At 39.5% G+C, this 17,731-nt stretch overlaps 2 protein-coding genes across 3 annotated transcripts in view; one reads left to right on the top strand and one right to left on the bottom strand.

Annotated features, from left to right (window-relative positions):
- Positions 1-10,680, top strand: part of apba1a (amyloid beta (A4) precursor protein-binding, family A, member 1a) — an 82,297-nt gene extending 71,617 nt beyond the window's left edge. For both annotated transcript variants that reach the window (XM_050049933.1, XM_050049934.1), the window contains 5 exons: positions 106-285; positions 547-759; positions 1,148-1,267; positions 1,385-1,525; positions 4,108-10,680. In XM_050049933.1, coding sequence (XP_049905890.1) covers positions 106-285; positions 547-759; positions 1,148-1,267; positions 1,385-1,525; positions 4,108-4,179 — 726 coding nt within the window. In that variant the 3' untranslated portion in view covers positions 4,180-10,680. The remainder of the gene's footprint in view (positions 1-105; positions 286-546; positions 760-1,147; positions 1,268-1,384; positions 1,526-4,107) is intronic.
- Positions 10,681-10,829: 149 nt separating this feature from the next.
- Positions 10,830-17,731, bottom strand: part of fam189a2 (family with sequence similarity 189 member A2) — a 36,624-nt gene continuing 29,722 nt past the window's right edge. Inside the window, exon 11 of the mRNA XM_050049943.1 lies at positions 10,830-16,513. Within this exon, the coding sequence (XP_049905900.1) occupies positions 16,217-16,513 (297 nt within the window). The 3' untranslated portion in view covers positions 10,830-16,216. The remainder of the gene's footprint in view (positions 16,514-17,731) is intronic.

The following is a 17,731-nucleotide window of genomic DNA, read 5'->3' on the forward strand; positions in this document are numbered from 1 at the left end:
AGTGTTTGTGAAGTTAATTTTGACAGTTTAATCAGCTGTGAAATCAACCACAGTTAGTTAAAAAGGAACTTGAGTTGACCGAAGTCTGCCATTTTGTTCCTTCAGGCCCAGTTGATTGCTCAGTCCATCGGCCAGGCCTTCAGTGTGGCTTACCAGGAATTCTTACGGGCCAATGGCATTAACCCTGAGGACCTGAGCCAGAAGGAGTACAGTGACCTGCTCAACACTCAGGACATGTATAATGATGACCTCATCCACTTCTCCAAGTCTGAGAACTGCAAAGACGTAAGTAGGGCTGTGTGTCATTGAAACATCTTTGTACTGGTGCCTCGACAGTAACTTTCCTTTAAACAAAAGTCATATACTACCCAAAATAAAAAAGTCAATGATTATTCTCTTCACCACTAAATAACTAGTTAAACTTCTGCTATTGAATGTTTTTGCATTATGATTTGGAACATTGTACTAAACAAAGTGAAAAGTTAGGGTTGATTTCACTCTGACTCTAAAATGGTTTTGTGACGTGTCTGCCTGCTGTGACCTCAGGTGTTCATTGAGAAAGCAAAGGGGGAAATTCTGGGTGTGGTCATTGTGGAGAGTGGGTGGGGCTCCATCCTGCCCACTGTCATCATTGCCAACATGATGCATGCTGGGCCGGCTGAGAGGTCTGGCAGACTGAACATAGGAGACCAGATCATGTCCATTAATGGGACCAGTCTGGTGGGACTGCCACTGTCCACCTGCCAGAGCATCATCAAGGTATGTGTGCACCATTATTTTCAATGACAGGTATTGTGAATGAAGATAATAATACAGAGATGCACCAACAACACAGCTACCACAGTTCTTGCCTATTACTGTACAGAACCTTGGTTGAATGCCTTTAGCTGTACCTCTAGCTTGATTGTGTTTTCACAAAACACAATACACTTTATAGGGCACCAAAAGGTCAAAGCGCAATACAACAGAAAAACAGAAATGTGAGCATTTTTTTTTCTGATTTAGTCAAAGCTCATTTAGTTTAGTTAGAAGTATTTTGGTATTTTGCCTTTATTTGCTATAAATATTAGGGATGCACAACATTGATATGCTGATATATAACAACTTATTTTTTATTGCTCATTTAATATTGCTTTCCTCTACATAGGGTCTGAAGAACCAGTCTGGGATCAAGTTGAACATTGTCAGATGTCCCCCAGTGACCACTGTACTCATCAGACGGCCAGACCTCCGCTACCAGCTGGGCTTCAGCGTCCAGAATGGCATTGTGGGTAGCACTGTGATTCTGCTCTGTTTTTATGTTGAATTATCCTTGCAGTTCTGTTAAATTGCTTGAGTGAAATTTGATTTGTCATCTAAATATATTGATATGTCCCATCAACAGATCTGTAGCCTTATGCGTGGGGGCATCGCTGAAAGGGGCGGGGTCAGAGTGGGTCACCGCATAATCGAAATCAACAGTCAGAGCGTGGTGGCCACACCCCATGAAAAAATTGTCCACATCCTGTCCAACGCTGTGGGAGAGGTGAGACATCACACTGGACACAACAAATACTGTGATTTTCATCATTTCATTTTTTGCCTTTCATACAGATGTACTGAAAGAATTGACTTGACTTAGGCCCTTGCTCCTCTAGGGAGCACAGGCCTTTGATGAATGTCTTCCATTTTACTCAGTTGTTGGCAGTTCACTCTAGATTTTCCCTGCCGAGCCCCAGACATTTCTGTATGTACACCTCTTTTCCAGCTGTTTCTTTGGGCAACTTCTTTTCCTAGCTCCTTGTGGGTTCCATATCAGGGCTCGTCGGGTGACGTTTGTGGCAGGTTTTCTGAGGGTGTGTCCAATCCAACTCCACTTTCTCCTTAGAATGTGTGAGTCAATGGGATCCTCTCTTAGACAGCAGCCTTGCCATAGTGGAGAGGCTTGCGTACTCCAGTGATCCTGAGAGCTATGCAGGAGGGGGTTTTTATCCCCCTGGAAGATTCAACCAAACTGGACAGGTTAAGGTGGAGGAGGCAGACAAATGCAGTCCCTGGTTCACCATGTTGGTGGTTGGGCATGGGACTAACTACCCCACCCTGTAAGAAAGAGTGAGTTACATAAGTGTTGACGAATGAACACCAAATCACAAACCTGGTTGAAGAAGGTGCGTTTGGGACTATGACGCTTCCCAGCCAAACCTGCAAGGGAGCTGGGAAGCCAATACACCTTCTGACTCCAAGGAAATCTGTTTATGTGGGAACATGGAACATCCACTAAAGGTACTGCATGCAGGTAAAATGTTTGGTGCTTACCAGAGCCCTTCTGTCTCGTACTACTTGTAGGAACTAAGGGGAAGGAAGTGGCTGTTATCATATGACTTTCTGCACTGTGTGACCTTATGATTATTAGAGTTATTAACAGTGAATGACATAACTCAGTTGCCGAGCAGAAGAAACAGCATCAGGTGTCTCTTAATTAGCTTTGCAGCTAGGACTTTAAATTGTGCTGTTTGCTTGGTTATAAACAGCATCATCAGCTACATGACACCCAATGGCACATGCCAATGCACCCAGTGTAAGCAGCTCTACATGTTGTGCAAGTGTAGAGTCCCATATCAGAAGAGTTCAAAATCTGTGTCTTACTTTAGTCACTATAATTGAATGAATCATATTTCATATATCTTTACTCAATTTACTCAACAATATAAAGTACCCACTTCACTAGAATAAGTACTTTACCAATGCACTACCAAGCCAAATGTATACAAACCCAAGTGTGGGTTATAAGTTGTCAAATAAAGCCAAAAGGGTATTTTTCAACATGGACTCTGTTTTCCCATGTGTCTCTAAGTGACTGATGGAGAAAGCAATTTACATTTTGTGAAGAGGCTGGTCCAGTATTTAGTTAGGGGCCATACACATGCTGCGTCTTTAACCACCTGGAGAACATGAGATTGGGCACTGGGTGCTACTCTTGTCTTGTGTTTTGTGTCAACTTTCAAGAGCGTGGAGGCAGGTAGCATATGAGGTTGCTAAGCAACCTTAACAAGCACAGTATTATGGCCTATTTCCCTGAAATCCTGAGTGCAGAGCTGATCTTCTTACAGGCCCTGATAGTGTGTAGGCCTATTGTCCGTGATACAGATGTAAAGCTCTGGCAGCCCTGCCTTAAAATTAACTTCTTCTCCATATTTATCACAGACTAATATTTACAGATGAAGGGAAAAATATCTTTTGGCTGTGATTGGTTGGACCTCATCACATGGCATGCGAAAAATCAAACTCTGTTTTATCTCAGGGTGGAGCCATTACTCCCTGAAAAATAGGCACTTGGGAACACGTGCACGCAGCGACGGCATTGCTCTGGCGTTTGAACGTAACTGCCACAGGTCTACATTGAAAACAATGAATTTGAGGGTGCAAAAAATGCGGCATGTGTTCGGCACCTTGAACTGCTGCAACCAGTAGTAGCAAAACAGGCTGCAATGTATGTATGTACCATTCAGGGCATGTACGCACAGTCAATTTGCATACATTTAAGTGCTTGATTTGCCATTGACATGTTCAGATTATTAATTTAAGTGTTTTACAATTTATAGAAAAGATCCCTACAGAGAGAGACATTTTTGTTAAAGAATAAGATCATACTTGTTTAACCAGCAACAGCCGGCGCATTTCTGATTTCTTGTTGCGGTGCCTCCATTTGTTTTGGTGAACTTCCTGCCAAATGCCGCTGACTGAGACCTCTGCTGACCTGACCAGGAAAAAAATACAAATCAGCACCATCTAGTGGACTGGAAAAGCAATTGATTTTATTATTCTAGTATCAAAAGTTGTATAAAAATGTGTATTTGCAAAAATTAATAATGTATATAATAAAAGATCAATACTTGTATTGATATAATATCACCACGCAAAATATCGCGATTCCTAAGCTGTATTGATTTTTTCCCCCACCCCTAGTAACTGTGCTGTTACTACAACCAGCAGCAACAATGGCAGTTTCCAGTATCACTGGCATGTCTGGCTTAGCAACGACTGCCAGAATTGGCACCTGATCTTCAAAGACATTAACTAGTAATATTCCATTAACTGAATGCTTTCTTGTGTCTGTGACTGTCTCAGATCCACATGAAGACGATGCCTGCAGCCATGTACCGCCTGCTGACTGCCCAGGAGCAGCCTGTTTACATTTAACAAGACAAAGCCCTGACCTCACACACCCTTTAAACGTCCTGCAATCACTTGTCACTTCCCAAGCCGACCCCCTCTGCCCAGCCCAGTGCTCATCCTGTCCCCTTCTGTTCACTGTTGATGGACGAGAGTGCGATGTTAGTAGGATTGTTCTGTTGCTCAGCCTTCAAGAGACAACAACGTAGAAAGCCATCTGTAGTCTTTAAAAGATTTGTTTTCTTACTTAGGCTAAATGTGCAATTGGTGAAAGGATATTTACACCTGAAGCATTTTCAGCGCCTTGTTGTGCCCCAGAATCCTAAAATCTTCTTCCTGGTTCACTGTTGATGTTCTGAAACTCAACACAATTCACACTTTATAACTTGGGAGCAGATAACAATTCCTCTGTGTATCTTTAATGTTCACTTTAGGCAACTAAGACAGTTTGGTGACAGTTTTGCTCATTGTTAAATATAAAAATGAAAACTTATCACCCAGTAGAAACCTTATTTTTAACGAGCGGTAACTGAACCCTGATTGTAGACTTTAAGGCAATCTGCACATCCAACCCTAACCTTTACACAGTGACTGTACCTCCTGCCATGCTGCTATTTCACTGGCAGAACACTGCTTGTGTCTTGTTATAGTTCCTCCACCTTCAGTGATATATCATTTATTTCTGTTTTTTGGGCGTTTTACACTCATGTTGTAGCTACATTTCGTAGGACCAGGCCTACTTTCGCTTTCCCTCCTGTAATCCACTCCAAATACTGTACGTTGGTGTTCTTTGCACAACACAGAGCTCCCCACAGAGGGAGAACGTGAATCTTGCTGACAAATGAGTGTGCAAACACACACTCCCCCTCGTCACATTCCACGTTTGCTGCATTGTAGAAGAGTTGACGCTGCAGCTCCATTTTGCACTCCTCATTTCCAACAGGAAAGCTTTCCAATTCAGCTGTAGTCAGTTGTTATAGTAGTTGTATTTCCATCCCATTTGTTTCATATGTGTATCCTGTGTACATGGCACCAGCAGTAGCTCCAGGCAGCATGTAATAACAGCCATTAAACTAATCCCTCTCGTACACCACAGACAGTTGTTCATGAAGCTGACTCACAGGGAAATCTGTTACACCACAGAGCATGTTTGACATAATTTTAGAATTTACATTTACCAACAAACACCACCTGAACCCAGACGCATCCTTTAATAAACCATTAAAGTTACAGTGAAATGAATCTGTTAATATATTTTCAGTGATCACCAAAGACATCCCATCACCCTTTTACATGTAGCATCCTTTAATAACCAAATTTGTGAGTGAGTGACAATTGTTGAATTTTATTATGAGTTTAATGTGACATTTTTGGAATTTTTAATGTCCTTATAAATGTGATGAATGATAATAATTAATTTAAGAAAAAATGGGAAGTTGGGAATTTTACATAAATTGGAAATACATGATCAGGATTATTAGATTATTTAGAGTTATGAAGGTGAAAGCTATAACCCAGCAGGCTACGGTGAAGTTTAGTTTTAACCCAACTGAAATACAACATGTGTTGTATTCTGAGGTTACTGAAGTGTAGTCAGTCAGAGGGAATACATGTTGCTGACTGGGTGTATTCCACTCTAACGCCACTCTGTCTTCAAATCATGTCCACCAAACATTCGCTTTTCTGTTCCTGCAATGCAAACTGTTCAACTCTCATCAAAAGTGCAATGGCTTTTTGTGTTTATTTTGTCAACAACTTGAAACATGATTCTTTTAGTTTTTTCTTATTTTATTATTTCAGGGTAATTTGATATTTTTATTGTGTGTTTATACACAAAATATCACTGTACAGTAGCTTGTTTTCAAACTTGAATGGTGCTTATAAGAGATTGGTCCAGGGATGACGTGTATTTGTAAGCCAACGCAGAAGTAAGCATCACCTTGTTTCCTTGACTAAAAGCTCATGGGTTTCTTTTCAGTTGGATTGAAATGCAGAAAAAAGGTCTTTCACAAGCAAAAGTTTGATACTTGCACGTTTTGTTCAGCAATATAATCTTTACAAATGAACACTACTTTTATGATTTTTGAAGCATAAATGCATTCCCTAGGAGTAAAAAGCCAACGTCAGGCTACAAACAAACTACATCCCGTCACATGACTTAATATCGCCACCACAACATGGCTGAAAAAACGTATTTGCCGTGATGGTGTTCTGTAGTCTCATTTAGCCAGTTGTTAACAGCCACTTTACTAGGGATGCACAATATTGGATTTCTTACCAATATCCGATATGCCAATATAAAACAATTTAATTGGCCAATAATTGATACAGATATCGATAAATTCCCTTTTCCCCACCTAATTTTAGTGATCATCAAGTCTCTTCTGTAGCGGATTTAACATAATATTATGCATGCATGCTCTTATCGTGATGGTCCACCAGCAGATAGAGACAATGGCATAAGGAAGTCATTGCGGGCCCCAGAGCATGTTACTTTGACTTTTGATTTTGTGTCTCAACTAGCTACCATATATCGTAGCATCTCATCACATCAAATAAAGACTTAACATTGGACAGCAACAACATATGTTTCACCCATTAGTCATCTTTGCATCATCTGTATATGACAAAAATACCAAAGAAATGATTTATTTAATTGAATAGTGTTTTTTTGTAGTTTATGTATAGCTTTTATAGTTTGTGTAGAATTAGCATATAATTTTGCTATAGACTGCCACTGATTTGGCCGTCTTGGCCTTTTTGTGGGCATAAATGGCAAATAGCACTATTTTTAGTTTAACAGAACTTTACAGTTGTATTTTTGAAGGTGCAGTCTGAATCACTCTCTATGGGTGCCCCCCACCCCACGGGCCCCGGTGCAACCGCAACCGCACTGCTCACTCTCTATATTTATGCCCATGGATGGAGACATGAAATACAATTCTTTTCAAGTATGTAATATTCATTGTGCAAAGTAAGAAAAAGCATGTTGGCCGATTCTAATAGTCCATTTTAAAGCCGATATTGGCCAATACCAGTGACGTACCGAATTATCAGCATGTTGGCAGATTCCAACAGTTTATTTTAAAGACCTTATCAGTCCAATATGATGACGTGCAGATATACGATGAATTTTATGTGGTAGAACAAAATGTGAAGGTCTCTTCAGCTTGTGTTAACCACAAACCTTATTTCAGGCATCTGGCCAAAAATCCATCTAAAAAATCTGTTTCAAGACAAGGGAGCTGGGAGTGCTAAGATGCTAACTTAATTCCAGGTTTTTGGGCTCATTCCTGCACCACCCTATAAGACTGGATATACAATGATAATGTGACTGTACCCTTAAATGACTGTACTGGTATTTCATTTTTTTTCCCTTTTACTATTAAGTACTTCAGTGGTTTGCATTTCTGCAGGCAACTTTCATCTTCTAAAAAATCAGCTCGCAAAAACTTGAAACTTGGGTTGGAAAATCATTCCCAGTGAGCACTGTTGTTGTCAAGGTTTCCAGTCTCTACAAGCTGATTGGGAAATCAGTGGCTGGCTCTAAAAACTAAAAACGGTTTTGCTGTGGAAAATGGGCAACAGGCATGTTAGAGAGCAATGGGCTAAAACATGGAAACACTGGCATGAACTTTTCAAAATGCTGGATATTTTTATTATCTGCTGGTTTGAATTGAAGGTATTTTAAACAGTTAAAGTGCTGGGATCACATGAGACAAACATGAACTCAGAAACAGTAAAGTTTTTTCCTGCTTTGATATAAAACATGTTAAAGCTGTTAAAGTGAATGTTTTAATGTGTACTTTTGACGATGTATGCTACAGCTAAGACAGATGTAAGCACATTTTAAACTGATTTACTTTTAATTGAAGTTGTCTACATAGTTATTCATTTACCACTAGGTCAGTTGTGTATACTGAGTAAGATGCCACACTTACAAATAGAAGGTTTAAAAAAAAAAAAAAAAAGGAAAAAAACCCATTAAATTTAACGTTGTTAAATGTTGCCTTTCAATCAACAAGCTGATTGCCATTGACTTCATGTTCATGTGGACCAGGTTCTGTATCTGTATTATAATCACAGTATATTTAGGATCTAAGGATTACATGTCTGATCTGAAGATTTTAGATGATTTTTTTTTTTTTTTAAGTTTAATATTGAAATAAGTGGCTCATGTGTTACTGCAGTCACGTAAAACTGTCTCCAAGCCCTTGCTCTCTTTGTAAAACATAAGAGAGCTGATTGGTTCAATTCAATAAGGACATAACTTGTAAGATATAAGAAAATATCCGTTAATTTCATGTTTACTAAAGTAAGTGCAAAAATAGATTTGTGAAGCAATTTTCTTTATTTGTAAGATGCAAAACAAACACAAATCATGTTTAATTGAAGAATCCTGTTTAATTGAAAGTTCAAATGGCTGGTGTAAAGTTTAATTGTGAAACAGTGGATACATTTTTGAGCATAACAGCCCCCACAAAATGAATCATTGTACTATTGGGATTTGATCCATTCAGTCCCATAACATTTCAAAAGCCTAGAGGAGCAGCATTTTATCCCCATTCAAAGTACTGCACTTGCTCCATGGGCCCCATGATGTGTAAGAGCTGGGTATTTTTATACCTGGAAAGTCAAACTTTTTTTGGCTTCATGCACCACTGAGCAGCTGTCAAAGGAATGAACAGGGCGCCCAGCCAACACTGTATCCAGTTCTCTTTATACAGCTATGATCCACAATGGCCCTAGACAGGGCCACTCAAATTTTCGCATCAGCCACTGTAGCTTTCCCGCACACTTGGCACACTGCAGAAGTTTCAGTTGGTTGCAGTCTGCAACCTCACCACTAGATGGCATGAAATCCTACACACTAGCCAATTTAGCTACTGTCAGTGTAAAAAAAAAAACTTAAGCAAGCTTATTGGTTGAATTCAATAAGGACATAGCTTGTAACATGTAGAAAATATCAGAAAGTTTCATGTTGACTTAAGTAAGTGCAAAAAAAGATTTGTGAAGCATTTATTTTATTTGTAAGATGCAAAACAAATGTGAATCCTGTTTACTGTAATTTAAGGCTCAAATTGATAATTTCAAGTTTTTTTGCTAAACAGAACTAATCCCATGTATTGTAAATGTACACTGTCTTTTAAAAATGTAGCACATCAACAGAACTGTTTTTATGTGTTTTGGACCAGTCATCACCTACACCACAGAAAAACGTCAGTTATTTCCCTCTCCTGTCTCCAGTTTTAAATGGATGAAGCAGTCACAGATGGTGGATGCACATCACGTCTTAGTGAACTAGATCAGTATGAATAGGAATGGACTTTACACTTGACTTAAAGTGTGCACATCTGTAATGCTTTCTAGTTTTCCTTGCAGTACAACAGTCAAGTTGACAGGGATTGTATTGTAGTTGTGATCAAGGTTAAAAGTGACAACTCTTTAGAATTAAGAACTTTTTAAAGGCCTCTAAATTTGGACTTTGTTTCAATGTTGTTGTTTTTTATTATTATTATTAATATGAGGAGACTGTCTCTTCCAATGTACTACAACATTTGAACCCAACACCACCTCCTCTGCATCTCTGAGAATGTACCTGGCAACAACCCAACTTTCTTGACTCAACAAGCTTTTAGTTCCCTGTTGGACATTGCCAACAGGACTTTTGTTCTCTTTTTTTTTTTACATTTCTCTGAGTTTAAGGCTAAAACATGTATCCCACTGTATACCCAAACTTCAAAACCCACTGCTTAGTCCATCTGTCTGACCTCATCGATGAAGCTCATCTTGGCCTTACTACCACTACTGGACTTTTTATGATGTAAAAACTGATACTGAAGAGGAATAGCGGCAACGGCAGCCATTTTTGGACTTTTACCATGGGCTTCTCTGAGGCCTCGTGATTATGCTGTACTGTTCTTACTTCTAGTGTGTGTGTGGTGTGTGATTACAACCAATGTACTCCATGTTCAAACAAAAACCAGCTGGATATATAAAGTACACATATAGATGAAATATATAGAAAACTATGTAAAGGTATATACTTCTGTGTGTTTGGGTTGGCCTATAGGAAAACTTCAGTCAATAGAAAGCGATGTTTTCATTTGAATGGAATGTAGGAAACTGATTGTGTGAAATGACACTCATGTACAGCTAGAGCACAATATAATTTAAGGTGTGTGTGATATTTTCCCTCTATGGTCTGTCAGGGATTGTAGGCTAGCGTGACACAATGAAGCTAACCACAGAACAAGCACTTGAAGCTGGTGGCAGGCAGCAGGATTGGCTAACGAGTATTTATAAGTGCACTCATTTTGAATGTAACTGAAACGTTAACTCTCAATGTGTCTACAGATTTAAAAAAAAAAAGCAAACAAGAAAAATACCATTTCTGTAAAGCAGCAGCAATGTTTATTTATTTGCTAGCTTTTTTTCTGTGATGTTCTAGCTATTGGAGCTACATTCCTGTACCAGAGCCAGAATGTTTGTAACAGTATTTACAACAATAAATGACTTGCAGAAGGACTTTGGTTTTAATTGTGGTTTCTAAATGAGCCCTGAAGGAACTTGTCTTTGAGGAATTTTCGCTGTTCAGCATTCTTTTCTTGCAGAAAATGTCATTCCATAAAGCAACAGAGCAACAAATTCTGCATACGTATGCAGAATCTGTAGGTGGCGGGACAAGATTTTTGTATCGTAAGTTTTCTGGTTTCCATTTGTTGTCCAAGAAGCATTGACCAGACACTTTTGAACGACAGATAGATGCTGGTGTGGAGAGGCGAAATCACAGACTGTATAAAAAAGATGGATGGCATGACAGCTCCCCAAAAGTGAAGCCAAAACCTCATGATCACCCCCTGGTGGCTTGCTGCAGTACAGTTAGTAGATTAGACATGGGCCAAGCTAAAAACTCTAAAGTACACCTCAAAAACATTTTTCTCAAAGATGGTTTCTGTAATTTTAGGGAGTTCTTATCAGATTGATGTATGTTCAGTGGTTTGTTTATCTGAAAAAGTTCGGTTAAGTTTGTTAATTAGTTATTTGATGCTATAAAAAGGGGATTAGACGTCATGATTGACAGCTCTGTCTGCCAATCAGTGTGCTCGCCATCAATTATGCTGCTCATGAATGGTTGTACAGGTGTTTGGGCAGGACCAACATGACAGTGGCTGTATTCGGGATATTTTGGCTTCATTTTTGTACAGCAGGGGTAAGTGGAGACACGTCGTCCATCTCTATATAGGGTCTATGGGTGAAATGCAATCTCAGAACCCATCAGCTAGGTCTGACGATTAGTTTGCTTCATGTTAGCTTTGTTTAAATTCATCTGTATTCATATGCAGATATTATAGAGATTAATCAAAATGGCTGGCGCACAGAAGAGAAAGCCTTTGCTCCTCTATCTCCTGGCCACACCAGATCAGTCCTAAATATTGGCCCTCATCCCCAGAGGCTGATCATCATCAGAGATAACTGATGTGTTCCAAGATTGGGGTTTTGTTGGGAATATTTAATTCAACCCAATCAGCAGAAGAAATGTTGGCATGGTACATTTCTGCAAACCACAGATACAGTATGTTAGAGCTGTCCATTAGTATGTGCAGATATGGTGAAACTTAACATTTTAACAATGCTGTGTTAATAGTGTGGTTAGGTTTAGGCACAAAAGCCACTTGGTTATGGTTAAGAAAATATCATGTTTTGCCTTTAAATACCTGGTTTCCATGCCTGAAAAGCTGTTGGAAAAACAGCAATGACTTGCTTAATCACAACTGGTTTTGTTGTTGGTGTCAAACAGTGATCTGCAGCTTGGCAGGCTTCTCGCCTAGGTGTCACACTATCCACCACCTCCCAATGATAAAGTTAGTTCACGTACTATGTCACTTTAGAAATGTTATGATATGTATGAAACGTACAAATGTAACATATTTGTGGTTTGCAAAAACTTACAATGCCAACATTTTCTTCTGGCGACTGAGCTCGCTTTCCCTCAACAGGTCTTGACAATACACAGTGATCGGCTCATAGGATTATATGGTTGTACACTGACAGGAACTCTGATGTTTTAAAGCAACAAAAATATTTAGAATTTTCTCATTAGTGTTGGATTAATGCAATCACCATCGTGTCAAACTTTCCATTTGCCGTTAATGACCAAATGGAGAACCTCAGCAGCAAGAGTGATGTGGAGGTACTGGGCAGCTACAGAAGAGAGAGATGTACCATATTCAAATCAAACTGCACCACAAATAACTGTATTTGTAGAGTAAACAGTTACAATAAAAACACCTTTCTGCAAATACAATTATATTGAGCTACAGACAATCACACATCTTAAATGGAGAATATAGCTGTTGTAATTTGTTTGGTCATTAAGAGAGTCTGATTAGTTTTACATCGTTTTCATTTACTCTCATGGTGGTTAATCTACTGCATGAGAGTTATTCTGCTGTTTGCAAAAATCACACACAGCAAATGGATGCCCAGTTCTAGTGACAGCTTGTAGAGATCTGAGTTTGCAACAAGGTAATGAGGATGTCATCTGTGAGGCCTTCATGTATTACTAAATGAGCTATGATTGTAAAGGAAAGAGATACAAAAGGGAAAATAATGATAATTAATCAGGTATGCAGCAATGATTAGTAATGGCCCTTGTCAACAGTCAGTCAGTGTCAACACACATATGCTACACTTGGCAAACAAACAGCTTGAAGAATGCTGTCCATATCAAAGCCCAAACTAGCACTTAAACAGAATCCTGCAGAATTCCCAAAAAGTCCTACAGAGAAATATTTTCTGAACCACTTAGAACTCAAATTACATTTTGCACAACCATTGGCTCTGGCTTTTGGCAAGCCAAAACATGATATTTTCCTAACCATAATCAAGTTGTTTTTGTGCATAAACCTAACCACACATTAACCACAGCATTGTTGAAATGTAAAGTTTCAACGTATCTTCTACAAAACAATGTACAAATGTTACGGAACCTGATTTTCAGAAATGTAGAATGCCATCATTTATTCTGGCAATGTGGTGGATGAAAAGGCTGGGGTTGTTCTTAGGGCTGTAGCAATGGTTACACCTATGGCTACAGCTGCAACTACTGCTGTTTTTCTGGCAAAAGCTATGATTCTGGCTACGGCTGTGGTCATAGCCTTGGTAATCCTTACAGCCACCACCATAACCATAGCTATACAATGGCATGCAAAAGTTTGGGCACTCCTGGTCAAAACTTTGTGTATGGTGAATAACTAAGTAAGTAGATGAACCGATCTCTCAAAGGCATGAAGTTAATGGTGAAACATGTTTTTCAGCAGTTTAAGCAAGATCAGTGTGTTATTTTTTTGTACAATGTTAGATTGAAAAAAAAGGAAAGGAGCACCATGCAAAAGTTTGGGCACCCCAAGACATTTGAGCTCACAGACAACTTTTAACAAGGTTCCAGACCATAATTAGCTTGTTAGGGCTATGGCTTGTTCACAATCATCGTTAGACAAGCTCAGATGATGCAAATTTCAAAGCTTTATAAATACTCTGACTCCTGAAACCTTGCCCCGACAATCAGCAGCCATGGGCTCCTCTAAACTAAAATAATCAATGCCCACAAAGCAGGAGAAGGCTATAAGGAGATGTTTTCAGGTAGCTGTTTCGTCAGTGCGTAGTGTAATCAAGAATTGGCAGTTAACAGGAACTGTGAGGTCAAGTTGAGGTCTGGAGGACCAAGAAAACTTTCAAAGAAAGCTGCTTGTAGGATTGTTAGAAAAGCAAAACAAAAGACCTGCAGGAAGATTTATCAGACTCTGGAGTGGTTGTGCGCTGTTCTACTGTGCAGTGACACCTGTATAAATATGACCTTCATGGAAGAATCATCAGAAGGAAACCTTTCCTGTGTCCTCACCACAAAATTCAGTGTCAGAAGTTTGCAAAGGAACATCTGAACAAGCCTGATGCTTTTTGGAGACAAGTCCTGTGGACTGATGAGGTTAAAATAGAACTTTTGGACACAATGAGCAAAGGTATGTTTGGAGAAAAAAGGGTGCAGAGTTTCATGAAAAGAACACCTGGGATGGATCGATCATGCTTTGGGCTTGTGTTGCAGCCAGTGACACAGGGAACATTTCACAGGTAGAGGGAAGAATGGATTGACAAAATGCCATCAAATTCTGGAAGCAAACATCACACCATCTGTAAAAAAGCTGAAGATGAGGAGAGGATGGCTTCTACAACAGGACAATGATCCTAAACACAACTCGAAATCCACAATGAACTACCTTAAGAGGAGCAAGCTGAAGGTTTGCCATGGCCCTCACAGTCCCCCGACCTAAACATCATTAAAAATATGAGGATAGACCTCAAAAGAGCAGTGCATGCAACACGGCCCAAGAATCTCACAGAACTAGAAGCCTTCTGCAGCAGAATGGGTGAAAATCCCCCAAACAAGAACTGAAAGACTCTTAGCTGGTTACAAAAAGCATTTAGAAGCTGTGATACTTGCCAAAGGGGGCACAGTACTGACCGTGCAGGGTGCCCAAACTTTTGCTTCAGGCTCTTTTCCTTTTTTGTTATTTTGGAATTGTAAAAGATTGAAATTAAAAGTAATCTTGCTTAAAACATTGAAGAAATGTGTCATCTTTAACATTATGCCTTTTGGAGCTCAGGTCATCTTCTACTTTCTCAACTATTTACAGTGAACAAAATTTTGACCAGGGTGTCAAAAAGTTGCATGCAACTGTACATACATTTTATGGCAACAATACAATAATAACACTTACATTCTAGACCAAAGTCAATTTGTTGCATTGGAAGTGCTACAATTAACTTGCAGAGGTTACAAAAACCTGAATGGAACTTTCACAATTAAGCTTTGTTGCTGCTACTTACTACCCTGGCAGGTTGACTGGGAACAATTCATTGAATGGTCTGTCATTTTCAAATAATTTTCAAGAAACTTACTGAAAAGATCTTTGTCATCTGGTACCAATTATTGGTAAAACTGTTAACATTTTATTTCTAATTAATTGCTAGTGTAACTTTTTTTGCTTTTGGGTCAGTGCACAGCTGACAGAGGTGGTGCAAGACACACCTACAAATCTCAAGCAAGCCCAGAGTCACTGGGGTGAAAATCAAGCAGGCTAAGTCCCTGCTAAAGGTAAAACAAGACAAGTCAATTCATTGCTCAGATCAAGGTAGTCACAAGTCAAGCCATATGAAATTCTGATGCTCTGGTCAAACATTAGCTTTCTAGCTACCTAAGCTTTCCCTCACCCAATCATGTTTTAAAACAAACCGTAACCTCTCAATATTTAAAAAAAGTCAAGCTCTTTCAAGTTACGTGTCTAAATCAGGTCTAAAGTCATGAATATCAAAGTCAAGGCATGTTGTTTATCAAAGCAAGACTTGACCGAGACTCGAGTCAAGTCATGTGACTCCAGTCCAACACCTCTGACAGCAGGTCAACTAAACATGAAAAAATGACAGATTTTTCTGCAGACAAACATGATTCAACATAGTTTCCAATAATTAGTGAATCATGAATGAATAGTCCATTCCTAATTTTTTTATAGTTAGAACCAAACTTATTGGGAAGTCATATGAAATTATGGACTCATAAAATAAAGCATTACTGTTACTGTCAATATCTGAATGCATCAATGCATCTCTATTAAATAACACCATGATACATGGAAAAGAATTGCTGTCATGTATAGCTGTATTGAGCTGACTGGAACAAATGCAAACTTATTACAGTGGTAAAATCTCAGTGCATACAAAACTTTGGATGCCAGGTACTACAATATGTTTCAATACAAGTTTCCATATTTTTTATATGTAACAAATAAGTTGTTCACAAAAACAGTATTAGCAGAGCAAAAAAGTTTGTTTTTGTTTTTTTAATAACTGCATTCATACATACACATCTAAACACACACACACACACACATATATCCTCCTTAGTGGTTGGATTCAAAAAGTTTCCTCAGAGTTTTTAGCAATAGTTGAGGCAGCATCCAGCTGTGTTGCCATCCAACGTATTTTAACACACACAACAGTTTTTTCCTCAAAGCACTGTCTCTCTAAAGACTCCAATCAAACTGTGAGGGCGTTCGGGTTGATCCCGGCGGGACCCTGTCCTTGACCCTGCCCTTGAACCCCCTCTAGAGCCCGCTCTTCTGTTTCCTCCATGTTCCACAGACTCCAATGCAGCACAGGTGAAGGAGCTGAGGTCCCCACAGCTCTGCAGGTGCAGCAGACCGGGCCGTCTCCTGGGGGGGCGAGGGAAAGTCTGGGAGTAACTCCCTGCTGGCTGCTGGGGAGGTTTAGGCTGACCGGGACCCATCTCTGAGTCAGTGAATGCCTGAAAGCAAACAGGAAACAAAAGTTTAGGACTAGGGATGTCCCGATTCGATATTCGGATCGGTATTGGCCGCCGATATTAGCAAAAAACGGGCATCGGCATCGGATCGGACTGCATGGAAAAATGCCGATCCATGAACTCCGATCCAGTTTTCCACGGAGTCCGTGCCAGGTCCGCGATTCAAGCAGTCCATTCCAGTGATCCGCTCCAGCTCTTACTATCAATCCACCAGGCCAGCATGCAGATGGCAGACACACACGGAGGGTAGGAAGAGTAGCGGTCAACTTAGTTAACTATTTGTTTTCTGCTCTGTTTTTTTGAGAGTGATATTTTTATTTGGTTTACACTCTTACTGTTTAAGTAAAGAGCACTGATGGCATTGTTTTGGGCACAATTAGTGAAATTGGAGCCATGGATGGACTATTGCTTGTTTAAACAGGCTGGCACTGACACTACTAAAATAAGTGAAAAGGAAAGGCTGCATTGTTTGTTAAATGTCAACAATGTCTTGTGGTGTTAATCTATTTTTTATTTATTAGGCGGCCAAAGCACAAGTGTGGGGAGTCTTGCTGCTATTTTAATTTCATTGTTAGACATTTTAAAGATTTCTTGTGTTGATTCATTTTCTATTTACAAAGCAGCCAAAGCAAACCAGCTATATTTTTTATTTAATGTTAATGTTCAAATTTAAAGTTTGTTGGATCGGTATTGGTATCGGCCAAAACTCAAGGCTGTAATATCGGTATCGGATCGGAAGTGAAAAAGCTGGATCGGGACATCCCTATTTAGGACTGTAAAGTTCTGGTCAGTTGGTTTGGATTGTTAGGTTGTATGCTCTTGACACTCGCTGGTGTTTGCCATGTGTCCACCACAGTGTTTCTTGAACTCAGCTGAAAAATACCAGCTGGTGTTGTTCAGCACTCAAAATTGTCCTCTATAATGATTGTGTCTTTGCTGTGTTTGTCCCGCCCCCTCTCCAATGTGATCTGACGGCTGGTGACAGTAATGAGCGCAGCATTTTATCAAAAGTTAAACATTCTGTAAGTCACATATTTGATCGGAAAAATGGATAAATAATCACAGAATACCTTTTATCATTATGGATTTATTTTACTTAGTCTCCAAAACGACTCTGCAGTTCAAGGCTGGATTATAAAGCTTCTGAAAGGAATAGGATCACACCGCAACCCTTGTTGGAGCGGCATGATGGCTAATGTT

The sequence above is a fragment of the Epinephelus moara genome, chromosome 8 (genome assembly GCF_006386435.1).
Source record: "Epinephelus moara isolate mb chromosome 8, YSFRI_EMoa_1.0, whole genome shotgun sequence".
Taxonomy (NCBI): Eukaryota; Metazoa; Chordata; class Actinopteri; order Perciformes; family Serranidae; genus Epinephelus; species Epinephelus moara.